The 20,366-nt window shown below is 42.4% G+C and overlaps 1 protein-coding gene across 1 annotated transcript; it reads left to right on the forward strand.

Moving 5' to 3' along the window:
• The first annotated feature begins 638 nt into the window (after nt 1–638).
• On the forward strand, nt 639–4,979 carry ERH (enhancer of rudimentary homolog (Drosophila)). The gene is made up of 3 exons (XM_009866997.1): nt 639–727; nt 1,894–2,014; nt 4,499–4,979. The coding sequence occupies exons 1-3, from the start codon at nt 721–723 to the stop codon at nt 4,599–4,601; spliced, it is 231 nt and encodes a 76-aa protein (XP_009865299.1). The 5' UTR covers nt 639–720; the 3' UTR covers nt 4,602–4,979.
• The last annotated feature ends 15,387 nt before the right edge of the window (nt 4,980–20,366 follow it).

The following is a 20,366-nucleotide window of genomic DNA, read 5'->3' on the forward strand; positions in this document are numbered from 1 at the left end:
CTGCAGAAGAACAAGCTTACAGATTGTGACACTTGGAACAGTTATCTCTGCCATAATTATTGTTTCAGTAAACTCACCGAAGTATGAAAAATAAGTGCATCTGTTTTGCAGGAAGTAATCTTAAATATAAAGCGTGAATTTGTTGTATAATTTGTGTTCTCTTGAAATTAAGTGAATAACTTAAAATAGCCATTTCTGTATAACATCTTTAAGGTGAGACTGACAGTCAGACTCTCCTTGCTCTTTAGCTGGGTGATTTAAAATCCTACTATCAGTTTGCATTTGGAATAAGTAAATGGGTTAGTGGTATAGCTTTTATACGTTGACTTCACTCCTTTGGTTTTGTGTTTTTATAGAACCTATATCTATAGTAATTTTTTTTCTAACACTACTGGTGATTTTATACCTTTTAAAGTTACATAAGAATTAGTAGGTCTGATTGGAAACAAAAATTCTTAATGCATCTTATATGAATAATAAATGCTATTTGGAAAATGTCTGTGTCCTTGATTGCTAGGTCAGAGTTTTAATATTATGCCACTTTTTAGTGCTTCATTCAGATAAATAAATCAATCAAAAAATATTTCAGATTTTGCAAGTAACCCGTTTTCTTCATGTTTGTTTTATTTTCTTTTTCAGTCTCACACAATTCTACTTGTCCAGCCTACCAAGAGGCCAGAAGGCAGAACATACGCCGATTATGAATCGGTGAATGAGTGCATGGAAGGTGGGTGCAGACATGGTAGTCAAAAACTGTTGTGAAAACCCTGCTTTTGACATATTTGCAAACGTACTCAGTAAGAATGTAAAGTGCTGTTCACTTTTTTTCCCAAGATAATTCATTAAAAAAAGCGAAAATGTCTTAATACTTTTAGTTTACTGTATTTTAAAAAACTAAAAAATAGTTCTAAAACTTCCTTTTTATATTAAATATCTCTTTTTTGATTTACCTACATTGAAGCATATTCAGTTTGTGAGAATAGGCAATATTCTTGTTGGGGCTATGCAGCAGAATTGAGTTAATGCGTTTCCTTGGAGGATCAGAGCCTAATGCCGTCAGTTTTTGTGCTAGCCATGTAAAGAAGAGATTACTACTGGAAATAATATATTTTTAAAAGTATGTGTGCAATTGATACACAATTTGCAGCGTTGTGGCACATGTGCCAGAAAAAAAAAAGTGTGACTTTCAGAGATGCATGTGAGCTTGGAGAGAAGATTGAAATACTACAGCTGTATTATTTAAATGTGGAAGTTCACTTGACATTAAAAATTCTACCTCCAGGAAGTTTTGCGAGGCAAACAAAAGCTAATAAAGGCCACTTCGTCATGCATTAGGGACTCACGTAAAGCCTCTTCTGAAATGTATCTGAATTATTATTTATGGGCTAGCTTAAATAAAACTGGTTTAAATTCATATACAGGCTTGAGTTCTCACTCTTACTTCAGTAGCCGTGTTTGACCCTTCCATCAAGAATAAACTTTCTTAGGATATTTGTGTAGCTTTATCTGACATTACATCTTATCCTCACTGTACAAACACCTGAGAAAACTTGTTGCAATTGCTGTCTTAGTTATTAAAATGAACCTCACACTTCTGTTGGAGCTTGCTGCAGGGAAAGTTACATCTCTGACAGAACTAAAACTCTTTCCTCTAGATGATGATAATGCTTCCTTCCATGCATCTTACCTGATTTTATAGTATTACATTTCAGTGCAAATAGCTAGAACAAAAACATTTCAACTCTGCAAAATCTAAGTAAGAAGTTTATGTCTCTGTTTTCGTGGTAGTCATCTCTAAACTTTCCTGGTATCTCTGGTTCAGTAGCTGAAGATGTTTCAGCAGATACAGAAGTTTTTTTTTAATTTTGCATTGTGAATCTTGTTTCTCTGTAGGAGTCTGTAAAATGTATGAAGAGCATCTGAAGAGAATGAATCCCAACAGTCCATCTATTACTTACGATATCAGCCAATTGTTTGACTTCATTGATGACTTGGCAGACCTCAGCTGTCTTGTGTAAGTCAGTTGTGCAAGTTCATTTCAGTGACTTAGAGAAGTCAGAAGTCTTCCATGTAAACTCTCACGTTTTACGCGAAATCTCACAAGGTCCTGGGTGGTTTTTGCAATAACTCTTCGTAAGGCAGTGGTATTGCCCCTGGTATGCCATGTTGGCTGCTCCAATTAATTGACATGAAGTAGCTGTAAAGAAAGCTTAAAAACTGATGCTTCCACTTGGGTTTTACTTGCATTGAACCTCCCAGCATTTCACATACTGAAGCCCAACGGTTTAGTACAGCTACATATTTTATTAATGCTCGAATCTGCTTAAATTGAGGCTGTATCTGCCTTTGTGCAGTTGGTCTGATTCTTAAGGAGGCAGATGAGAGAATTCAGCTGTGCTAGTGGTGTGGTAGAGGTCTAGAGAAGTACATTGCAGCCAACTGTTTACTTTAATCGAGATACAACAAAGGTGAAGGTTCTGTAAATCCTAATGAAGTGATTAAAAGAACAGTCAATCCTCCAGAGAATCCTAGCTAATTCCTTAAGTGTTCTTGTCAACAATTCTCATCTGTGTGTTAAAGTTGTGGGCAAAGATGGTCTTGTGTGCTTTCCATTCTGTCTACATTGTGAAATCAAATGTTAAATTTCGCTAACTTTATAACCAAGTCACTTAGTCCAGATGAGTACTTTCTCTACCATGAATTTCAAGGTGTGGTTTGATGTGACAGTGGTACGAACTCTGCAGAAATTTGTAGTAATAAGGATACAAATCTCATACTCAGATAACAAAAACATAATATTCAGCTTTGAATTTAAAAATTCCAAAATCTTTTTTATACCAGTGAGCATTTGATGTGGACATTCCTGCAGCAGTACTGCTCTGCCTGAAATCCCAGTGCAAGTACCTGCCTTTGCCAGTTAATTCCAGTTTAAAATAAAAAGCTATCTGAAAAAAGAAAAAAAAAGAGCATCGAGTTGCTTTCCTTTGCATTCTGATGTACATACAGAATCTATCTTACTGATAGCGACTTAGTACAAATGCCATTTACAAAAGTTTTCAGTAGAATAAGTAAAACAGAATCACAGTTCCTGCAGAATTACCTTGTCCCTATAAGATTCTGCTGCATTTGATCTTCAGGTGTCAGTGCTGGGCCGATGCAGTGCGGGAGACACACTTTGTTTTAGTTTGTCTGGCAGACTGAAGCTAGGTACCTGCTTTAGGAAGTACTAACTGTTTTCTAGTTCAGTCTTGTGCCTTACTTAATTAGGCTTGTAAACTCAAGCATAGTGCCAAATTCTACTTCAGTTTATGGTTTCCCACCAGATGGCACACGTAGCCTGTAGCGTATCAGACACGTCTGGTGTTTGTGGGGAGTCCTAAAGTACTTCCTATCTGGTCTTGCAGTGTAGCATTATGAATGAATTGGGACAGGGTCAGAAATGAGTAACTTTTCCTGAAACTGACATTTCTTACACTGCACTGGAACTACTACTAACTACTACTGTATCAATACATACTGAAACTCTTTCTGGCTTTGAACCACTCGTGCTGGGTTTTAAATAATAAGGGTTTCTTAGAAACAGTATGCTTAGGGTTTTTTTCCTTAGGTAGGAACTGTAAATGTTCTGTATTTTTACTCAGCTTCTTACCAGTGACTATCTCATCCTTCTTGCTTGATGAGAAATAATCGTACCAAGTTCTAAAGACTGAGAATTCAATAGTTCTTGAAGCATTCACTGAAAATAGTCCTCATCCAAAAAAACCTTTAACAGCTAAGGGGGAGAGGAGGACATGAGTCTACACAGATAACTTAATGCAATTTGCTTTCATTTCTCAGTTGAATTCAGCTTCAATTCCAGTGTTGAACAACAGAGTTCTCTGTCCCTGGAAAGAAATCTTGCTGGTGGGGTAGTTTTACCAACTATCCTAAAGTAGCCAAGAAAACGAGTCTACGGGTTCTTGGTTTTGGTTTGCTTTTTCTGATGTAAACATGCTTTTTCTTAGATGTAAGCTTGCCCTCACTGCCAACTGGCAAGAGTCCTTTGTGAGTCTGCCTTTGCTTCTGGAAAATTGTGCTTTTATTCATTCTCTAAAAATTCCAAACAAAAGTGGAACACTTGAAAACTTACATGAACAATGTGGTATTGAAGAAATGTTTCTCTCATTTAGACAAATTAGATTATTTCCTGATAGGACTACTCTTCAATCTGAACTCCAGAATATTCAGGTGCTCCATTTGTTGTCTCCCATAAGTGTCTGTACTAATGAATTAAAATGTGAACATGTGATCCAGTCCTTGGAACATCTAGTTTTAGTTCAGGTTCTTACTGCTCTGCTGGGTATCTGGTTTTTAGGGAACAGGATAAATCAGTTTGGTAAGTGGCAATTCCCACCTGCTTCTGATATTACAACCTTAATTGTTTGTGAAGTTCTTCTGGTAAACGTGCTCCAGGACAGATTGACGTTACATTAATTCTTTTTTTTTTTTTCCTCTCTAGTTACCGTGCCGATACTCAGACATACCAACCGTACAACAAAGACTGGATAAAGGAGAAGATCTACGTCCTCCTCCGCAGGCAGGCCCAACAAGCGAGCAAATAATGGGGGTACCATCATTACATGGGTTTGCGGGAGGGCTTGGACAACAGGTGTGTACAGAGTGTAGTAGTGAACGTTTTGTATTATAGTCATCCTGTTGCCATTTTGTTAAACTCTTTAGCCAGGACTGAATGTATTGTTAGAGATGCAAGGGTTGTGTTGGATTTGACTTCTTTTCCCCGTGCAAATGGGGCAACATCTTTGGTAATTTTGGTTTTTTCCCTCTGGTTAGCTAATGGTCCTACCTTGTTTGAACCCCTGGGGCTGTTCACATTGTACTTCACCACATTCACTGTATGTGCCCTTCTGTGGGGTTTCCAACATTTAGTTATGTCCTTGAGAGGGTCTTAACGGGAAATAAAAAACTACCCTTTAGTTAAACTTGAGTGCTGAATTTTGTGGGTTTTGCCAAACAGCAAATTAAATCTTCCTTGCCTGTTTACTGAGGAGCAAGGCTCAAAGGGTTACATCAACTGAACCAACAGTTGTTTGCTGCACAAAGGTTAAAATTCTAGCCAGGTTAACTTTCCTAGCCTAGTCTTGACTGCTGGTTTTCCTGGGGGTCTTTGGGAAACCCTCCTTCACTCTAAACCTGATCTTTCTACAAGGCATTTATATTCAGGTGTGTCTCTTCTGGGATGGGCGCTGGGTGAGAGCAGGCTGAGTGTATCACAAGACATTGTCTACTTCCAGCCTTCCCCTGAGGAGAGAATAGGCAAAGCAAATTGTTTTGATGATGGGAATCTGCCCCAAATTCCTTTTTTTCCTTATAAAGGATAATGACTTAACTGTATGCATGCACTACAAAATTCTGTCTGGCCCTGGATATCTTGAACACTGATGTCTTTGTAATTTTGCTGTGCTGAAGGAGTACAGTGGAGGACATGGTAGACCAAGAAGTACAGCAGGTAGTAAAGCAAGGCAGGGTTGGTATTTTGTGCCTTTGTTGTTAGTCCACAGTCCAGATTTGAGCCTTAGGCTGTACTGGTTTACTCAGCCAGCAGCAGTTCTGGGATTAATGGAGGAATGCAATTCTCTCTGGGGCACTTAGCTTCCTAATACACATCAATAGTTTCTGATGGACCTCACAGCAAATAGATTGGCTTAAAAGAATCTGAGATCAAAATTGACTGAGCTCTAATGAAAATAGCTTCACTTAAGTAATAGCTGCTGCAGACTTGGAATCAGATTACTGAAGAGAGAGAAATTCTTAGAAAGATTTTGGGAAGGGGTGTTATTTCTCGACACAGACTGGAGATTAGACCTACAAGCTCTGCAGTTGTAGTGATGAGAAATCAGTTCAATCTGGTAACATTAAAACATGCTTCCTTTATGATAAGTAGTGATTTTCAAAACATAGTACGTCAGAAGTATATGAATCCACTTAAGGTTACTTAAATCTGTAAATACTTCTGTGTGGAAGTTTTATATCCAGATGCAGCCTGACACAGTAAGTAAGATTCACTATTGCCCCATATAATACCATTCAGGTTTAATATAAGTAATGTTACTTAAACAGCTTGTATAGCTTAGCCTCCTGTGTAGCAAGTAATAACGCATTCTTTCATAACATGCTGGAGGTTAACTTCTAGTAAATGTTTACTTTTTTTGTAAAAATTCCAGTATTCTCATGGTGGATCATTCAAGGTGCTAAGTATAAATAGGATGTGATTTTGCAGTCTTCAAATGAAGCCAAATAAACATCCCTTCTCACTTCCTATCGCATTAAAAATAGTGATTTAATGTTTTCCTCATTCTGTGAGCTTGTTTTCAATTTAAGGAAAACCAGCAAAATGGGCTCTTTCATTGTAAAAACTGCGAGAAGCTAAATCTGTAGCAATTGGGAACAAACCAGGACAGAACAGAACAGAACACAGCTCTTAGTTTCAAGAGAACCTGAAGTTTGGTCTGATTTTAAAATAAATAAATAAATAAATAAATCTTTCTTGGTTTTGGCTGTAGTATAATAACTGTGCAAATTAACACCAGTAAACAAGTACAAAATAAGAATTTCTCACATTAGAGCAGAAAATGGGAAGAAGTTACTTTAAAGCAGGTTGAAATAAACATTTCTCCTTTACGAAAGGGACTTTGTGAAGGTATGTTTTTTGGAAAGTAGAAGGTAAACAAGCTTTAACTTCAAGGTTAATTCACATTAATATTCTTCTTTAGTTTCGTGGTTTTTACACTTGTCATCTCCTTAAGTGAAGTTCGCACAGAATTGGAAAATACAAGTAAACGTTCCTTTCACATCTCTGGAGCCAGACTCGGCCTTTTGCCGATATAAAAATAGGGTCTTAAGATGACCGTAAGAGGAGGAATTTGGGCATCATTTATATTTTCCCCCCTTGTCACCCAGCTACAAGTTTTGTTTTTCTTTTCTTCCCTGAAATAAACTGCTAGTTAAAATTCTCTAGTGCATAGTTCTTGAGCTGCTGTTCTCTATATTCCTTTAGTTGCCTTATTTAATTAACTATTCATGAAACAACAGATTTGTTGCTTAACTGAGCAACTGACTGAATACACTGGGAAAAAAAAAAAAGATACATGCTGCGGCATCCACCTGGTGTGCAACTGGTCAGAAAGAAGAATCTGGAAAAGCATCTCCAGCTAAGCACTGCCTTCAGAAATACAGTAAAGAAGGTTGTGAGCACTCAGCAGATGATGTGCTAGCAGATGGGTGCTCTAGTAATGCAGTCTACTCTAGCAGGCCAGGTAAAAAAATTAACCTCCATTTTGCTTCTTGGCTTCTTTCCAGTCGAGGATAGCAACAGGGCCTTTAGCGCTTTCTCCAGTTGCACCTTTGCGGTGTAAGGCAGCACTTCTACTAAGAGGCAGCAAGCATTTGCCCATGGTCAGCTGCTTAAAAAGTCAGGTGCAGTAGCAGCAGCAGCATTTTGCAACTAAAGCCGTAAACAAATTGCACGATTAGAGGAGGCACATGAGGAAAGAATTGGTCATCCCGTGTGTGCTTTGCCAGCAGCAGATTGGTGCTTCCTGCATCAAGGAAGGGGAGCAGGACTGCTATAGCATGGGAGTAAACGAGAAACTATATTGGCTGTTTCTGCAGCAGAGCGGTACAGGATCATGAATTAGGGATGAAGGATGGAATCCAGAGACCTAGTATTTCCAAGCATGAAAATACGTAATAAAATATATATTTTTAAAGCAAGTCTGGCCTCACTCCAACAAGATGTGCGAGCCCTTATCTGCTTGCCAGTTGTACAAAGCAACTGGGGTGCTTTCCCGACTTCTGCTTGGCTTGTGGAGCCATGATCCACACTGCATCTTCTCCAATCGTGAATAGGCAAGTCGTGAGGACTCACATCTTCTGGGCTGCCTACTTCTCATTTCAAGTTGAGGCGTGGCCAGAATGGCAAAACTTGTTTCCTGGCATGGCTATTTGCTAATATCCTGGTTTGATATCCTAGCAAGGGGAAATTTTGTGAGATGGCTGAGCTGATCTAACAGTTCACTGCTGTCAAAAGGAGTAACACTACATGCAAGAGACAATGGTTGTTGGGGGGAAGGGGAGCACAGGACTGCCAGTCAGCACCAACAAGCAGAGTGGCTGGTCACTTAAATAATAAAAATTCTCATCTTAGGCTTTGTGAGCAAGGTGCAGCGTGGTGGATGCTGTTGCAGAAAACAGTAGATGAATTGTCATATATACATAGAGGACCAGTTTATCTCCCAGTGCGTGCTCCTCACAGTCAGTAATGCACTGGAGCAGGGGCTAATCCCATGAAGCCTGGAATTTGAGTTGTATTTGATGCCACAATAACAAAAGGATCGCTCTCCTACGTGAATCCCATCCTGCAGCCTCGTTCAGCGTGCTGAAGGGGGATTGTGAAAAGCAAAATCGAGTTTCTATCCTGCTATGACAGCAAAATAAGCTGAGTAGCTAAAATAATTGCCTTCAGTTTCTTGCATCATCACATTCTTTTAAAATAAACTGAACACCATAAGCACAGAAGAAAAGTAGCATCCCCATCGCTACATCAGCCCATGCTGTCAGGTGTTGAACCACTGTCACATTCAGTGGGGGGGAAAAAAAGTAAGTAGTATCCAAGGCCATCTTGTTATCTTTGGTAGTAGCTAATATACATGCTTCAGAAAAAAAAACCCCAAAACCCAAACTGTTAACACTAAGAGGAGACTTGACCACTCAAAGTATTTTTTAGGTTGGAAGGTCCGCCAGTTTTCACTTGCATTTAGAAGGAGTAAGAAAGTTGCAAAGCTGCTGGGTGTGATCTCATTGCCCTACGCCAAGCAACATGTTAGTTTGTGATGTGCTGAAAGCAGGGATGGTGCTCAAAATGACTTACTCTCAGAAGGAGGAGGGGAGTGCTCTAGCTACTTTGCTTTAGAGTACACAAAAATTTACATACATTTGCAATTCCCACTGAGTAACAGCCTGAAACAATCCATCAAGAAAGCTCATAAACAGAGAAAAATCAGGGGTAGCTGGATTACAAGTACAAAGTAATTTCAAGCTCCTGTTTTTTCAGCTGCTATAAAAGTGTTAAGTGCCTACTAGACCCTGGAGAACATTAAACCAAATAAATTATAATTCTTCTGTCTTACCATTATCACAGGTTGGAGTGGAGGGTAGTATTTGTGGGTCCAAGGAGCAGAATTTAGCAATTCCAGCAGGAGACATGGCATGGCTGAGGCTAGTAACTGAGTCCGAGATTCTCAGCCTCACTCATCATCTGAATCACTCGCTTTACGTACCCACTTTCCCTTGAAGTCTGGGAGTGCCCACTTGAGGATTCGTCTCAAGATAAAATAACTAATTTGCACTAGCTATACATAAACTGGAAAGAGTAAATCTGTTGAAATAGAAAATTGTTTTAGAGCTCTGCCATATTATTCAATTCTCTTGGGGCGGGGGGGGGGTTTACGCCGAGTGGACGAGTGGTTTGTCTGCTATAATGTTACTTGGTGTTGGCTGAACATAACACACCATTCACTGAAATGGCAGGGGAATGAATTTACCAACGGAGCTGTTTGGGTTTGTGTAGTACAAGGCAGCTCTCTACTCTGACCCATTAACAAATGCTTCATCCTTATGGTGTCTAAAAAGGATTAAAGTTAAAGTAAGACCCATCTGGATTTGTTACAGGGAAATGTTAGAGTCTAGCAATTAGTTTTCTCATTACTGTAATCTGAACTATGCTGGCATGAGCAGTTTGCCTGGATGAGGCTCGGGCACAGCTCCAATTTATAGGGTTTTTTCCTACTCTTTGTGCTGAGTTGGCATACGATCCACAAGTCAAACCCCACATACTGCGTATCCCAGCTCAGTGCCATTCCTGCCAGACCATGAGCAGGGTTTTGACCAATTTTGTACACACCCTAAGCGACACAATCAAGGGACATGGTTTAGTGGTGGACTTGGCAGTGTGATGTTAATGGTTGGACTCAATCCTAAAGGTTTCTTCCAACCTAAATGATTCTATGATTCTATGATCTCCTGCTGCAGCCCCTGCAGTGTCTCCATAGTCCTTCCAACTAAGGCCATAATCATGATCCATCATCTTTGCATCAGCCATTGGTGACACAAATACAGCTTCTGGAACTCCGTGTGGCTGCTGCACACCTTGTGTTTGTGCCACGTAAAGCAAGAAAGTCCTGGTCAAGAGAAAAAATGGGCTGTGTACTTTGAGGCTGTGTTTCTGGGTTCTACCACTGGGTAAATATGACACTTGTATGCCCAAATCTCTAAGGCACCAGTGCTTACATCTAGTGTATTTAACTCCTGTTTGGACAGCTTCTACATCACTCCATTGACTGTGCAGGAACCAGCCTAAGTTTGACTTATTACTGTCTTGTGTACCCAGGGAGTTGGATTTCATATACTCCCGACACAAACCTGTTCCCCTGAGAGACTGGGGAACATCATTCCTTGGACACGTTCAGGACCTGACTGGACACAGCACTGAGCAACCTGATCTGGTTAGACCTGCTCTGAGGCAGTATTCGACTAGATGACTTCTAGAGCTTTCTTCCAACCTCATTTATTCATCATTCCATTGAACTCACTACTGGAATATCCCATTTCATGAAAAATGGAAAATCTAAGCTTTGAATCCCTACTCTGACCAATTTCATGCATGCATTTGAGCTCAGTGTTCCCCAGGCCACCCAGAGCAGTGCTGCAAATGGCAAGCAATGAGGGACTTGCGAGTGGGTCTGTGTCACACAACAGTTGTACTCACTAGGCTACAGAAAGTACAACTAATCCCCAGTGACAAAACCAGAGTGCAAAACAGTCAGATTCAATCTTGTTCCACTATTTTCTTTGAATGAATGAAGGTTCACATGGGACGCTGAGAATAATGCCTTGTCATTTGAGGTTTAGTCCTCAGAGGTCATCAGACGTGCCATCCACATGTATCCCCCCCCACACACACATATACTCAAACATTCCACAAGCCTTTCCAGCCCTCAACAAATTACAAAAAAGACCCAAAACCCAAAAAAACCCTGCTTAAGAGATAAAAGGCCTCTGAAATCTGTGATGCTCTGATAAGGAAAGCTCTAAGACATCGCAAAATGCCAGGGGAAGGTAAGAAACAGGTCATGTGTGACAATGGAAAGAAAAGCAGTCACACCTGTACCCCGACACCACCCCATCACCCCCTGTTAATCCCTTTGGGAGACAAAGGCATCCTAATGCAGTAGCCAGTCATGTACTCACAGGCAGAAAAGGAAAGTCAACGCTGCTAGGACTACAAATAAAGCTTGCCCCACACTCCATTTTTAGCTATCCTATCCTATTCTCAGGTTCTGAGCACGAAGGAATTGAGGCGGTGGGCAGGGAAGGGAAAAAATAGAACTCTCACTACAGTAACTTGATCTTCGAGGCAATTCTTACATTGTACTTCACTGTAACACTGGAATGTAGCAGAAGCACCAAGACATAACCAGAGTGTAGTAAGCAGAGTCAGCATTTACATCATCTCTTCAAAGAGGTGCATTTCTCAGCTCCAGAATAATTTCTTTTCCACCTCCATCATCTCCACAAATTTCACCAGTGGCAAACCAATGCAGCTTTCCTTGCCTGTCTGGTAGTGCTGTTCAAGAATACGCTTCTCAACTCGAGTATTTTTCTAGATTCTGAGCCAAGTGAACTTAATTTCAACTTCTATCCACTTTGTGCTAGCAGCATCTTTTTATATTCCTTCCTCAGATACTTCCCCCAACAAAAGCAATCATTCCCCATCTCGATTTTGATAAATATGTAACTTGTGATTGGTAGTTTCTTCTCATACAACAAGCTACTTTGCCTCCTGCTCATCCTAGCTGTTTTTCTGCAGCTTTTCCTCTTTGTCTTTGATTGAACAGAGTTATCATTCCAGGCACCTGCAGCTCTAAATGAAGCTTACCAGTCTTTCATACTGGGGTAACAATATCTCCTTAATCGTAACCAAGAATGAATCATATAAGGTCTCCTAAGATTGCATGTGTTGGTTTTGTGTTTACAACAAAGTTAATTGTTCAGTGATCACCCAGCGCACCCTGTATCTCTTTTCTCTATCATCTTCATGTAAAAGCAGTCATTATTCACACAGAATGAAACAACTTTAGCTAGAAAGCTTGAGAAAGAGACACATGAGAATAACCAAGCATTTGATCTTAATGAGGACACTCACCTTGGATATCCAGAGAACTCAGAGCCTGAGCAGAGCGGGGGCTATGCTAACCACAAAACTCTTGCTCTCTTTCTTAGCAGAACAGCATCCAAATCAGGTCAGCTATAGCTCCAGGAACTATTTCGCTTCTGAAAATCCCAAGGAAAAATGGGCACCTCCCTCCATCTTATAATTAATGGACTAATCATCTCATTAGCATGTTGCATAACCTAGGCAGCTCTCTTGCTCCTCAGACCCCGTTCTCCCTAGGTGCAGGAAGCTTAGGCATCCCACCTGGAGTCCCAGCTTCTTCCTGAGGGAGGGGAGCAGTCAGTAGAATTTTTACCAACCTCCTCCTGCCCTCCAGCCCCCAAGACACCTCAGACAAAACATTTTAAGCTTCATACATCTGGCTTCTCCATTTAAACTGTTTCTGTAGAAAATTCATTACTACCTCCTGGCATGCTGTCACTAGAAGTTAGACATCACTTGAATCTAGCTGCAGGGAGAATGGAGGTCCAGCTTCAAATATATTTAACACATTAATTCAGACAAAAAAAACTACCCATATGACATGCCCAAGCTCTCTTTTGGCTCCTGGAGTAATGCATGAGTAAAATGCAGGTCCCAGCCCAGTACCAGCTGAGCAGCTTAACGCTGAGCACCTTGGTCCAATTCCCCCTTTCCCTCTTCACATGTGGATTGATTTAACTGACATCTCTTGCCCTACCTTCCATCAAAATCTCACACTCACCCGAACCAGTAGTCAGTAGTGCTAATTAACTCATGCAGAAGATCCTCTGAGAACTGAAAATACATCCCTCTTCCTATGTACATAGATAAGCCCCCATGAAGAGAAATCCACCAGTGATTGTCAAATGCAAGGATCCCATCCCTGGCTCAGGACATCAGCGCATCAGAAGTTCCTGAGGGCCCTGAGAATGTGTTTGGAAGAGCAGCACCATCCAACTGCCCCGTTCTAATATTTTCCCCTGGACACTTGGTGTGGGTCACTGACAGAAACAGACTAAGGGATTAGGTCGTACTTTTGTCTGGTCAGATACACATTAAAAGCTCTATGTTGGGTTTTTATGTTGAATTTTTTAAACTTGACTGATGTTTTCCACAGATATTTTGCAGGGAAGATGGAAGTGTCTATGCAGATAAGGGGCTGCAATAGGTAGTGTCTTTCTCCATATATTTTCTGCATATTTCCCTCATTGTTTCCACAAGTTTGGTGTTTTGGGCGTGGTGTCATGAGAATGAGAAAACTGGAGGTGATGTAGCTCTAGCTGATTTAGTTACTGCTTAGGAGCAGTTTACTCATGGGCTTCATGAAGACTTAGAAAATACTTGCCCCAGAATACAAGCGCTACTACAAATTAGTTGAAATATCTACTTCATGGCACTGAGTGGTTTTTATAGTGATTCTCAAAGTGGCGGATATAACTTTTTTTGGTAAACTTAAATGCAATTAATAATACTGATTTAGCCGCATCCCTGTTTCTTTGAAGTCTAATGCTTCAGCACTCTTGCGATTACTTCTCCAGATGAGTTCCAGGGGCCTTGGCAATTGCTTGCTGCTGCTATTTTGATCCTGTGCCCTAGGAGTATAAACTCGATTATAGAAACTCCATCTGAGTCCATTTAATGAACTACATGAATCAGAGCCCTGCAATAAAGCCCAATTAGAAATGAGAGCACAGAGAATATTGATCCCCTTCAAACCATTCACAGCTTTCAGGATCTGCTTGGTCACTCATCGCTACAGCAGGCACCAGCCCTTCCTGCCAGTTCTTGTTCATTAGCTTGCTGGGATTATGGTCAGATTAAGATGTGATTGAACAGATCAGCTGGTGGGTGCCCTGGGGTATGAAGGAAAGCCCCCAAAAAACCCTTTTCCCACATGCTCACAGTCCTCTGGGTCAGGTTTTACTGCTATATAATTCAGAGGAAATTTCTACAGCAGTGCTTGCTTTTCCTCTGAGCAACACCAAAAAAAGCTCCCCTGAGATTTTGTAATCTGTTTTACTAATGGACACAGTGTCTGGAGGCTCTGAGTTCACAGAGGTCACAGATGATAGCCGTGCTGTGCACAGCACATCCATGAAAGAGTCCCAGGAACTCTACTAATTCAAGATTTTCAGCCTCGTTTGCAGTATATTACAAGATAAAGAACCCCTGCGGTAATGAAGCACACATTATTCAAATGAGACTTTTGAATAAAAACTTTGAGGAGTGTGCATTAAGAGGGATGTATGGCATCCTAGCCAAAGCACAGGGCTCAAAAAGAGATTTCAGATTCTTTTCCCGACTCTACCCCAGATGGTATATGGTGTCCAGGAGCACAGATCCAAAGGATGGAGATGGGCTTTGAATCATTTGAGCTCACACTGGAGCCCAAAAAGTCTCTATTCAGCTCTTGTCCAAAGGTGGATTCACCTCAAACACATACATCTCAGTCTTTACAGTTCAGGATCTTTTCCAACACCTACCGAGAAGCGCTTTAGTCTCAGCTGAGTTCAGACCATCTCTTCTAAGGGAACTTATAAACAAGGTGTTCCTCAATTTCCCTTGATTTGGTAATCCTTCTGAGAGTATAGCCATTGCAAATCAACACAAAAATAAAACAACAGTCACCACTTTCTCTATTTCACCAAACTGTACAGGCTTGTCTGGGGCTAGCAGGAGGGATTAGAGGGCAAAACACTGAACATCTTATGGTGAAGCTCTTTTTAAATCCTTGGCATGGAATATCTGAGGATGACCTGCACCAGAGGGAAAGTAATTACAGTTTTCTAGCAGCAGCTGGAGCATTTGCATGGCAGGAAGGTCCTGCACTCCAGGCACTGCTCCAAAGGCTGGTTATGAACTTGAAATTAAACAGTTACGGAATAAAAACGCAAAGTAATTCCTGAAGCAACCTTGGGCTCCAGGCCTTGCTCCAGAGACACAAAATTCTTGAACCACTAGGCTAGAAAAATACATCCTTTGTTCAAATTAACTTTTATAATCATGCGAGGTGTAAAGTAGAGCAGGCAGAGCTAAGAACAACTCCACCTTGGGCAACCCCACTTTCCTAGAGGGTCTGTTCCTGCACTAATGCATCACCGGCACAAGGGTGGGACTGGCTCCTCACAGCCACACGGGGTGCAGCAAGCACACCCCTCCTGTGCATTTTGCCTAGCAGCAGTCTCTGCTCATCGCCAGAACACCACTACAACAGCCCTGTGGGGTTGGAACTAGACGATCTTTAAGGTCCCTTCCAACTCAAACCATTTTGTGATTCTATCATAGTCCAGCATGTGCTGTGGATGTTCGTGGGTGAAGGGGCTCCAGCTGCACTGGCAGATGCTGGTCCTGCTCAGGGCTCTTGGATGCCACAAGCAGCCACCAGTGACCCAGCCGTGTCCTGTTCCGACCTGGGAGAGAGTAGCTGCAAAGACAGGTGAAAGCCAGCTTTTCTACCACCCTGCCCCTCAGCGCTAAGATCCTCTCTGATCTGGAGACCTGGCTTATGCCAGTGCCAGGTTGGTGTCATTCACTGAGTTATTGTTAATAAGATCTGGGAGGGGGGGAAAGGGAAGAGTTTCGCAGAAATCCAGACCCCTTCTTTCTCGGGACAAAGGATTTGTGCTTCAGAGGCTTCCTGGTCTCTTCAGCATAGGCTCAGCACTTGCAGACACCTGACAAACTCCTGCCAAAAAAAGTTTGGAGTAAACGAGGTGTTCAACAGGTTAAATATTGCTAATGAGCATCAGGTGTTTGCAGGGGAAAATGGCTCCTACTCTTAGATACGGTAATTATTTTAAAGACCTATTTAGCATTTAGATTGCTTAGGGGGAAAAGAGCTTGGAGCAGTTGATTGCCTTGAAAAATGCTCCGGTATTAAGTGGGTCTCTTTGAACATTGCTTTCATCTGCTCAGACAGAAAGCAGAGGTGACATTTCAGCTTGGGATAATTAGAGGAACTTTGACATCACTTGGTTGTCCTTGTCAACAGCATTATAACACGTGGCCCCTAGCTAAAAAAACGAACACAACAAATCTCACACAATAGCATTTAAGAGAGTTAGAATACAAAAGATTAAACCCGCTGCACTGAAGCCTTGAGAGGAATCATGATGGAATCAGCCTGAACATTTGCACTCCGTAATTTAACCCTAGGCAGAAGACCCTTTCAGTCTTAGATGCATGTGTCACATTTTTAATGCCTGTTTTCATAATCAGATATTTACGGCTGCAGCATCATCAGCTCCCACAGCCTGAGTGATTGAGACAAAACAAACCTCTTGGAGGTAAAGGCTCCCACAAAAATCCCACATATGGCAGGAGGTAAGGGCAACTGCTGATTGAGGGATTGACCTCTTCCTGAACACCCCAACCCATGGGCAGGCTGCACTGAGCTAGTCCGTGCTGGCAAGCCTGGTCCAGGGGATGCTTTAAAACTATTCATGGCTGGCCAAAAGGGCAAAGCAGCCTGCAAGCCTAATACACCAAGCTGAGCAAATCCAGCAATTTAGAATCAAGTCTCTGCTATAATTTGCTGCTTTTCCTCAAAAATCTGAGAAATGACCTAGAAAAAAAGGACAACTTCTGCCTCAAAGAGGTCCCTGAGTTGCTGAAATGCCACTTAACACACTTCTTGCCCTGCAGCATGTTCCGCATCCAGATTGTTTTATAAAAGCACATGTAGTCAAGCCCTCATCTACACAACAGCTGTCATTAAGTTGATTTTGACGCAGAGAACTGCAGTGTATTGTGCAGCAGTGCCAGTGAACAACCTGAGATCATTAGGGTGTTGCAATGAGAAGAGAGATGATGCTGGACCCGGAGGAAGGGTCTGTACAGAGCATCCCCTGAACACTGTCAGTACAGAAGGCAGACCCACTTCAAGATCAGCTGTATTTTGCTCCTTTCTTGTAACCATTTCAAGTTCTAAATTTTATATTGCCAGTTTCCCGTGTCTGTTGCTGAAGAAAAAAACAAGCAGGCTAACCACTGAGCTCCTCCCATAGCCCTCAGTCTCACCTGCCCTGGGCCAGCTCTCTACTGCTGCTTCTCCCACAAAGCCAGCAACTGCTGACCCACAGCATTCTCCCAGCCATTCGCATATTGCAAAGCTAACTGTATTCAAATGCAGAACCAGAAATTCAATCCAAGCAGGAACAATGATTTAGAATGAGTCCATTTCCCAAATCTGCCAAGTGTACCTGCTAATGAGTAATACCACCTACAACCCTGTAAAAAAGGAAAAAAGCAGCAGTGTGAAGAAATCCCACCATTCACTTCTGCCAAGGAAAATGTTTCTCTGATCCGTCTTCTCACCCATAAAGTCTGGTTTAAGACCAGAAAGGTGAAAAGCAGGTGGAAATGAAGAGGTAGGACGTGTAGGGGCAAACACCAGCTGCAGGGCAGTCACTGCTGCGGTCAGCACAAGCAAGGGATCAGCATTGGAAAACTGCCCCAGCATCTTCGTGGTGGCTCGGGCAGGATGTGGAGCCCACCCTGAGCTCCATGCAGCATTGGCTACTCTGCTCTACACCCCTCGCTGAGCTCAGTGCCCGAGGGAGGGTTTGCTTTTCTCACTCTGCACTGAGAGCACGACAAGCTCACAGATTGATCGAGCAAAGAAAAAAAACAACAACCCAACAAGGAATTAAACAACTTGCAGGAGAAGATTGATTAGGGAACATTGATAACAAAAATGCTTCCTCTGTGCTGTGGAGAAAGGGCTTTTCTCGGTGGCTAAATTAAAGGTAACTACATGTGGCAGCCAGATGGAACCATTCCCAGTTCGGAGAAGGGAGTACTGGGAGCTGATGTGACTGGTCTCTGGTCACTAGGAATCACAGCTGACAGCAGAACACATCCTTTTTTCTCTGTCCTTAGTAACATGAGGCAAAACTGCCCCCATTATGTGTTCTCCACTGAATTTCCAGCTGCAGCACTGGTGGCTCTTGTGTTTAATTTAAAAGAGGAGGAATCACTGTGATGATGGGTGGAAAAGATCTAGCTCTGGCCTGTTTGGTCCTCAATGAGATCCTGAGAAACAGGGCTCAGAAGACATGTTTCAGAGACAGCCAATGAGGGAGGTAAGGTGGATGCAACTGGGTGCAACATCTGGGCTGGGACATCAGCCTCACCTCACCTTGGTGCCCCAGTTTCTGCTGCAGCCTGAGGTACAGACACCCTCACACCAGTGCAGCCCAGTTGCTGGCTGCATAATGTCATTCTGATAGGAGCCAGGCTTAAAAGTCACAGCCTGAGCACCGTTCTTCCAAGTCTGCCCACCACAGGCCAAGGCATCCCCTGAAACAGAAGGGGAACGGCTGGCAAAAGGGCTGGCGGCAGCAGGGATTAGAAACAAGAGACAGATCTACGTTGCTCTAAGAGCCTGACCTGCAGTCTTCTTGTCCAAGAAACACTCCCAGCCATCCCAGGAAGCCTCCTGCTCCTTTCACATCCCTTTCTTCTTTAGTCTGTTGCTCTGCTACTGATTGGTCTGAAAGGCACTTATCAGCCATCTTCCCATTTTTTCAGCTCTGGAAGCTATGGTCACATTTGAGTGCTCTCAGACCTATTTCAGCACTTCCCCTTCCACTGCTTTTCTGCTTGCCAGACCACTGGAAACAACACTGTTTCTCTTTAGTAAGGGAAAAATGCAAACCATCACATTCAAAGTATACCATTATTGACATGATATCTGGTTTGCCCCCACTACATGTTGGGAAGACTGGGAAACACAGCGTTTTTTGATGGGCAGAGAAATTCACACAAACACTGGTAAACTATAAAACAATGTTTGAAATAACTTGGTTTTAATATTTTGAATGCAGCTGCCTCGCTTCCTTGAAACCTTTGTGGTCACTTCCAAAGTACTGCTATACCGCAGGGCTGGTCCTGGTCAGTTAGCTGCTGAAGGAAGCCAACAGCAGACAGCAGCAGGTACACAGGTTAAAACTAAATAGTAATCAGGAGACCCTACAGCAGCCCCTCAACCCTCCAAGGAGCCAGCAGCCACCACACTCACACAAAGCTTAAGCTGATACAGAGAAGGCGATTTGGAGATCCACCCATCAACTGAGACTGAGATGGGGAAAAGGCAAAGCAGCCCTGGGCTCTCACCACAAAATCCAAGAAGAGCCCTTGGAGAAAGGAAGTTGAGACAGATCAGGAGGTGCGGAAGGACCCATGGATGGCTTTTTGGGTCAGTGACCCTATTTTGTTCTGTTCACGCTCACGAATTTGAGCATCCCTGTAGGCAGTGGCCAGCTCACCACCCAGTACTGCCACTGCTGTCACTGCCAAGCCTAGACCCGCTGCAGGCAGTGGTGAGTTGCTGAACTAGTTTCCATGGAAATCAAAACTAGAGAAGCTGGTTTCCACAAAAATCGCATTAAACCACAATTTTGTCCCAAGTGGATTATTTTGTTATCTTTTCTCATTCTTTTTTTATTTTTTTCCCCACCATGCAGTGAAGATGAAGCTGGATTTATTTTAATGACTCAGATTTCTTAAGCACAATTTTTACTGACACGTCAAAGCAGAAGCCGCTATTCCCATTTGGATGGGATGACTCAAAAACAGGCAGGTCTGAGCACTTACCCAGTGTCATTTCCAGCACAGAAATACTACCTCATTCTGGCCTGGTTTTAATTACTGGTCAGTCATGGGTGAAATTTAAGGAGCATTTTCTGCAGCTCAGTCAAAAAAGCAAAAGGTTGTTTCACGTCACTCCCATAGCCATCCTCCCACTGCCTAGCAGCACCTTTGCAACAGGCTGCCACACACAAGCACTTTTTCAGACAGCTCTGGACTGTATCACAGGTGTTTGCAAAACGCCTCACAGAAACAAAGCCCTAGAAAAGCGGATGAAAGCCCTGGCACCTCATGCCTGAGCTAGAAGAGTGGTGGAGGGGCGATGCCTCCTGCCCACACGTGGGCAGAGAATTCTCCACTGGAGAAGCAGAGCCGGAAGCCCAGCACACCGCAAACACCCTGCTTATTTCCATGGGGCAGCACACTGCTGACTTTTTGCTACCATAGCAGCAAAACAAACACACTGAAAACAAGTTTGGTTTCAGGTAGATCTGAACATCTAATTTTAACATTTGCCGTTCTCTGG

Source organism: Apaloderma vittatum, unplaced genomic scaffold (assembly GCF_000703405.1).
Source record: "Apaloderma vittatum isolate BGI_N311 unplaced genomic scaffold, ASM70340v1 scaffold20320, whole genome shotgun sequence".
Lineage (NCBI taxonomy): Eukaryota > Metazoa > Chordata > Aves > Trogoniformes > Trogonidae > Apaloderma > Apaloderma vittatum.

Coding starts and splice junctions, on each gene's coding strand:
- ERH (XM_009866997.1), top strand. Junction 2,015..4,498: donor GCAGACCTCAGCTGTCTTGT/GTAAGTCAGTTG, acceptor TTTCCTCTCTAG/TTACCGTGCCGATACTCAGA.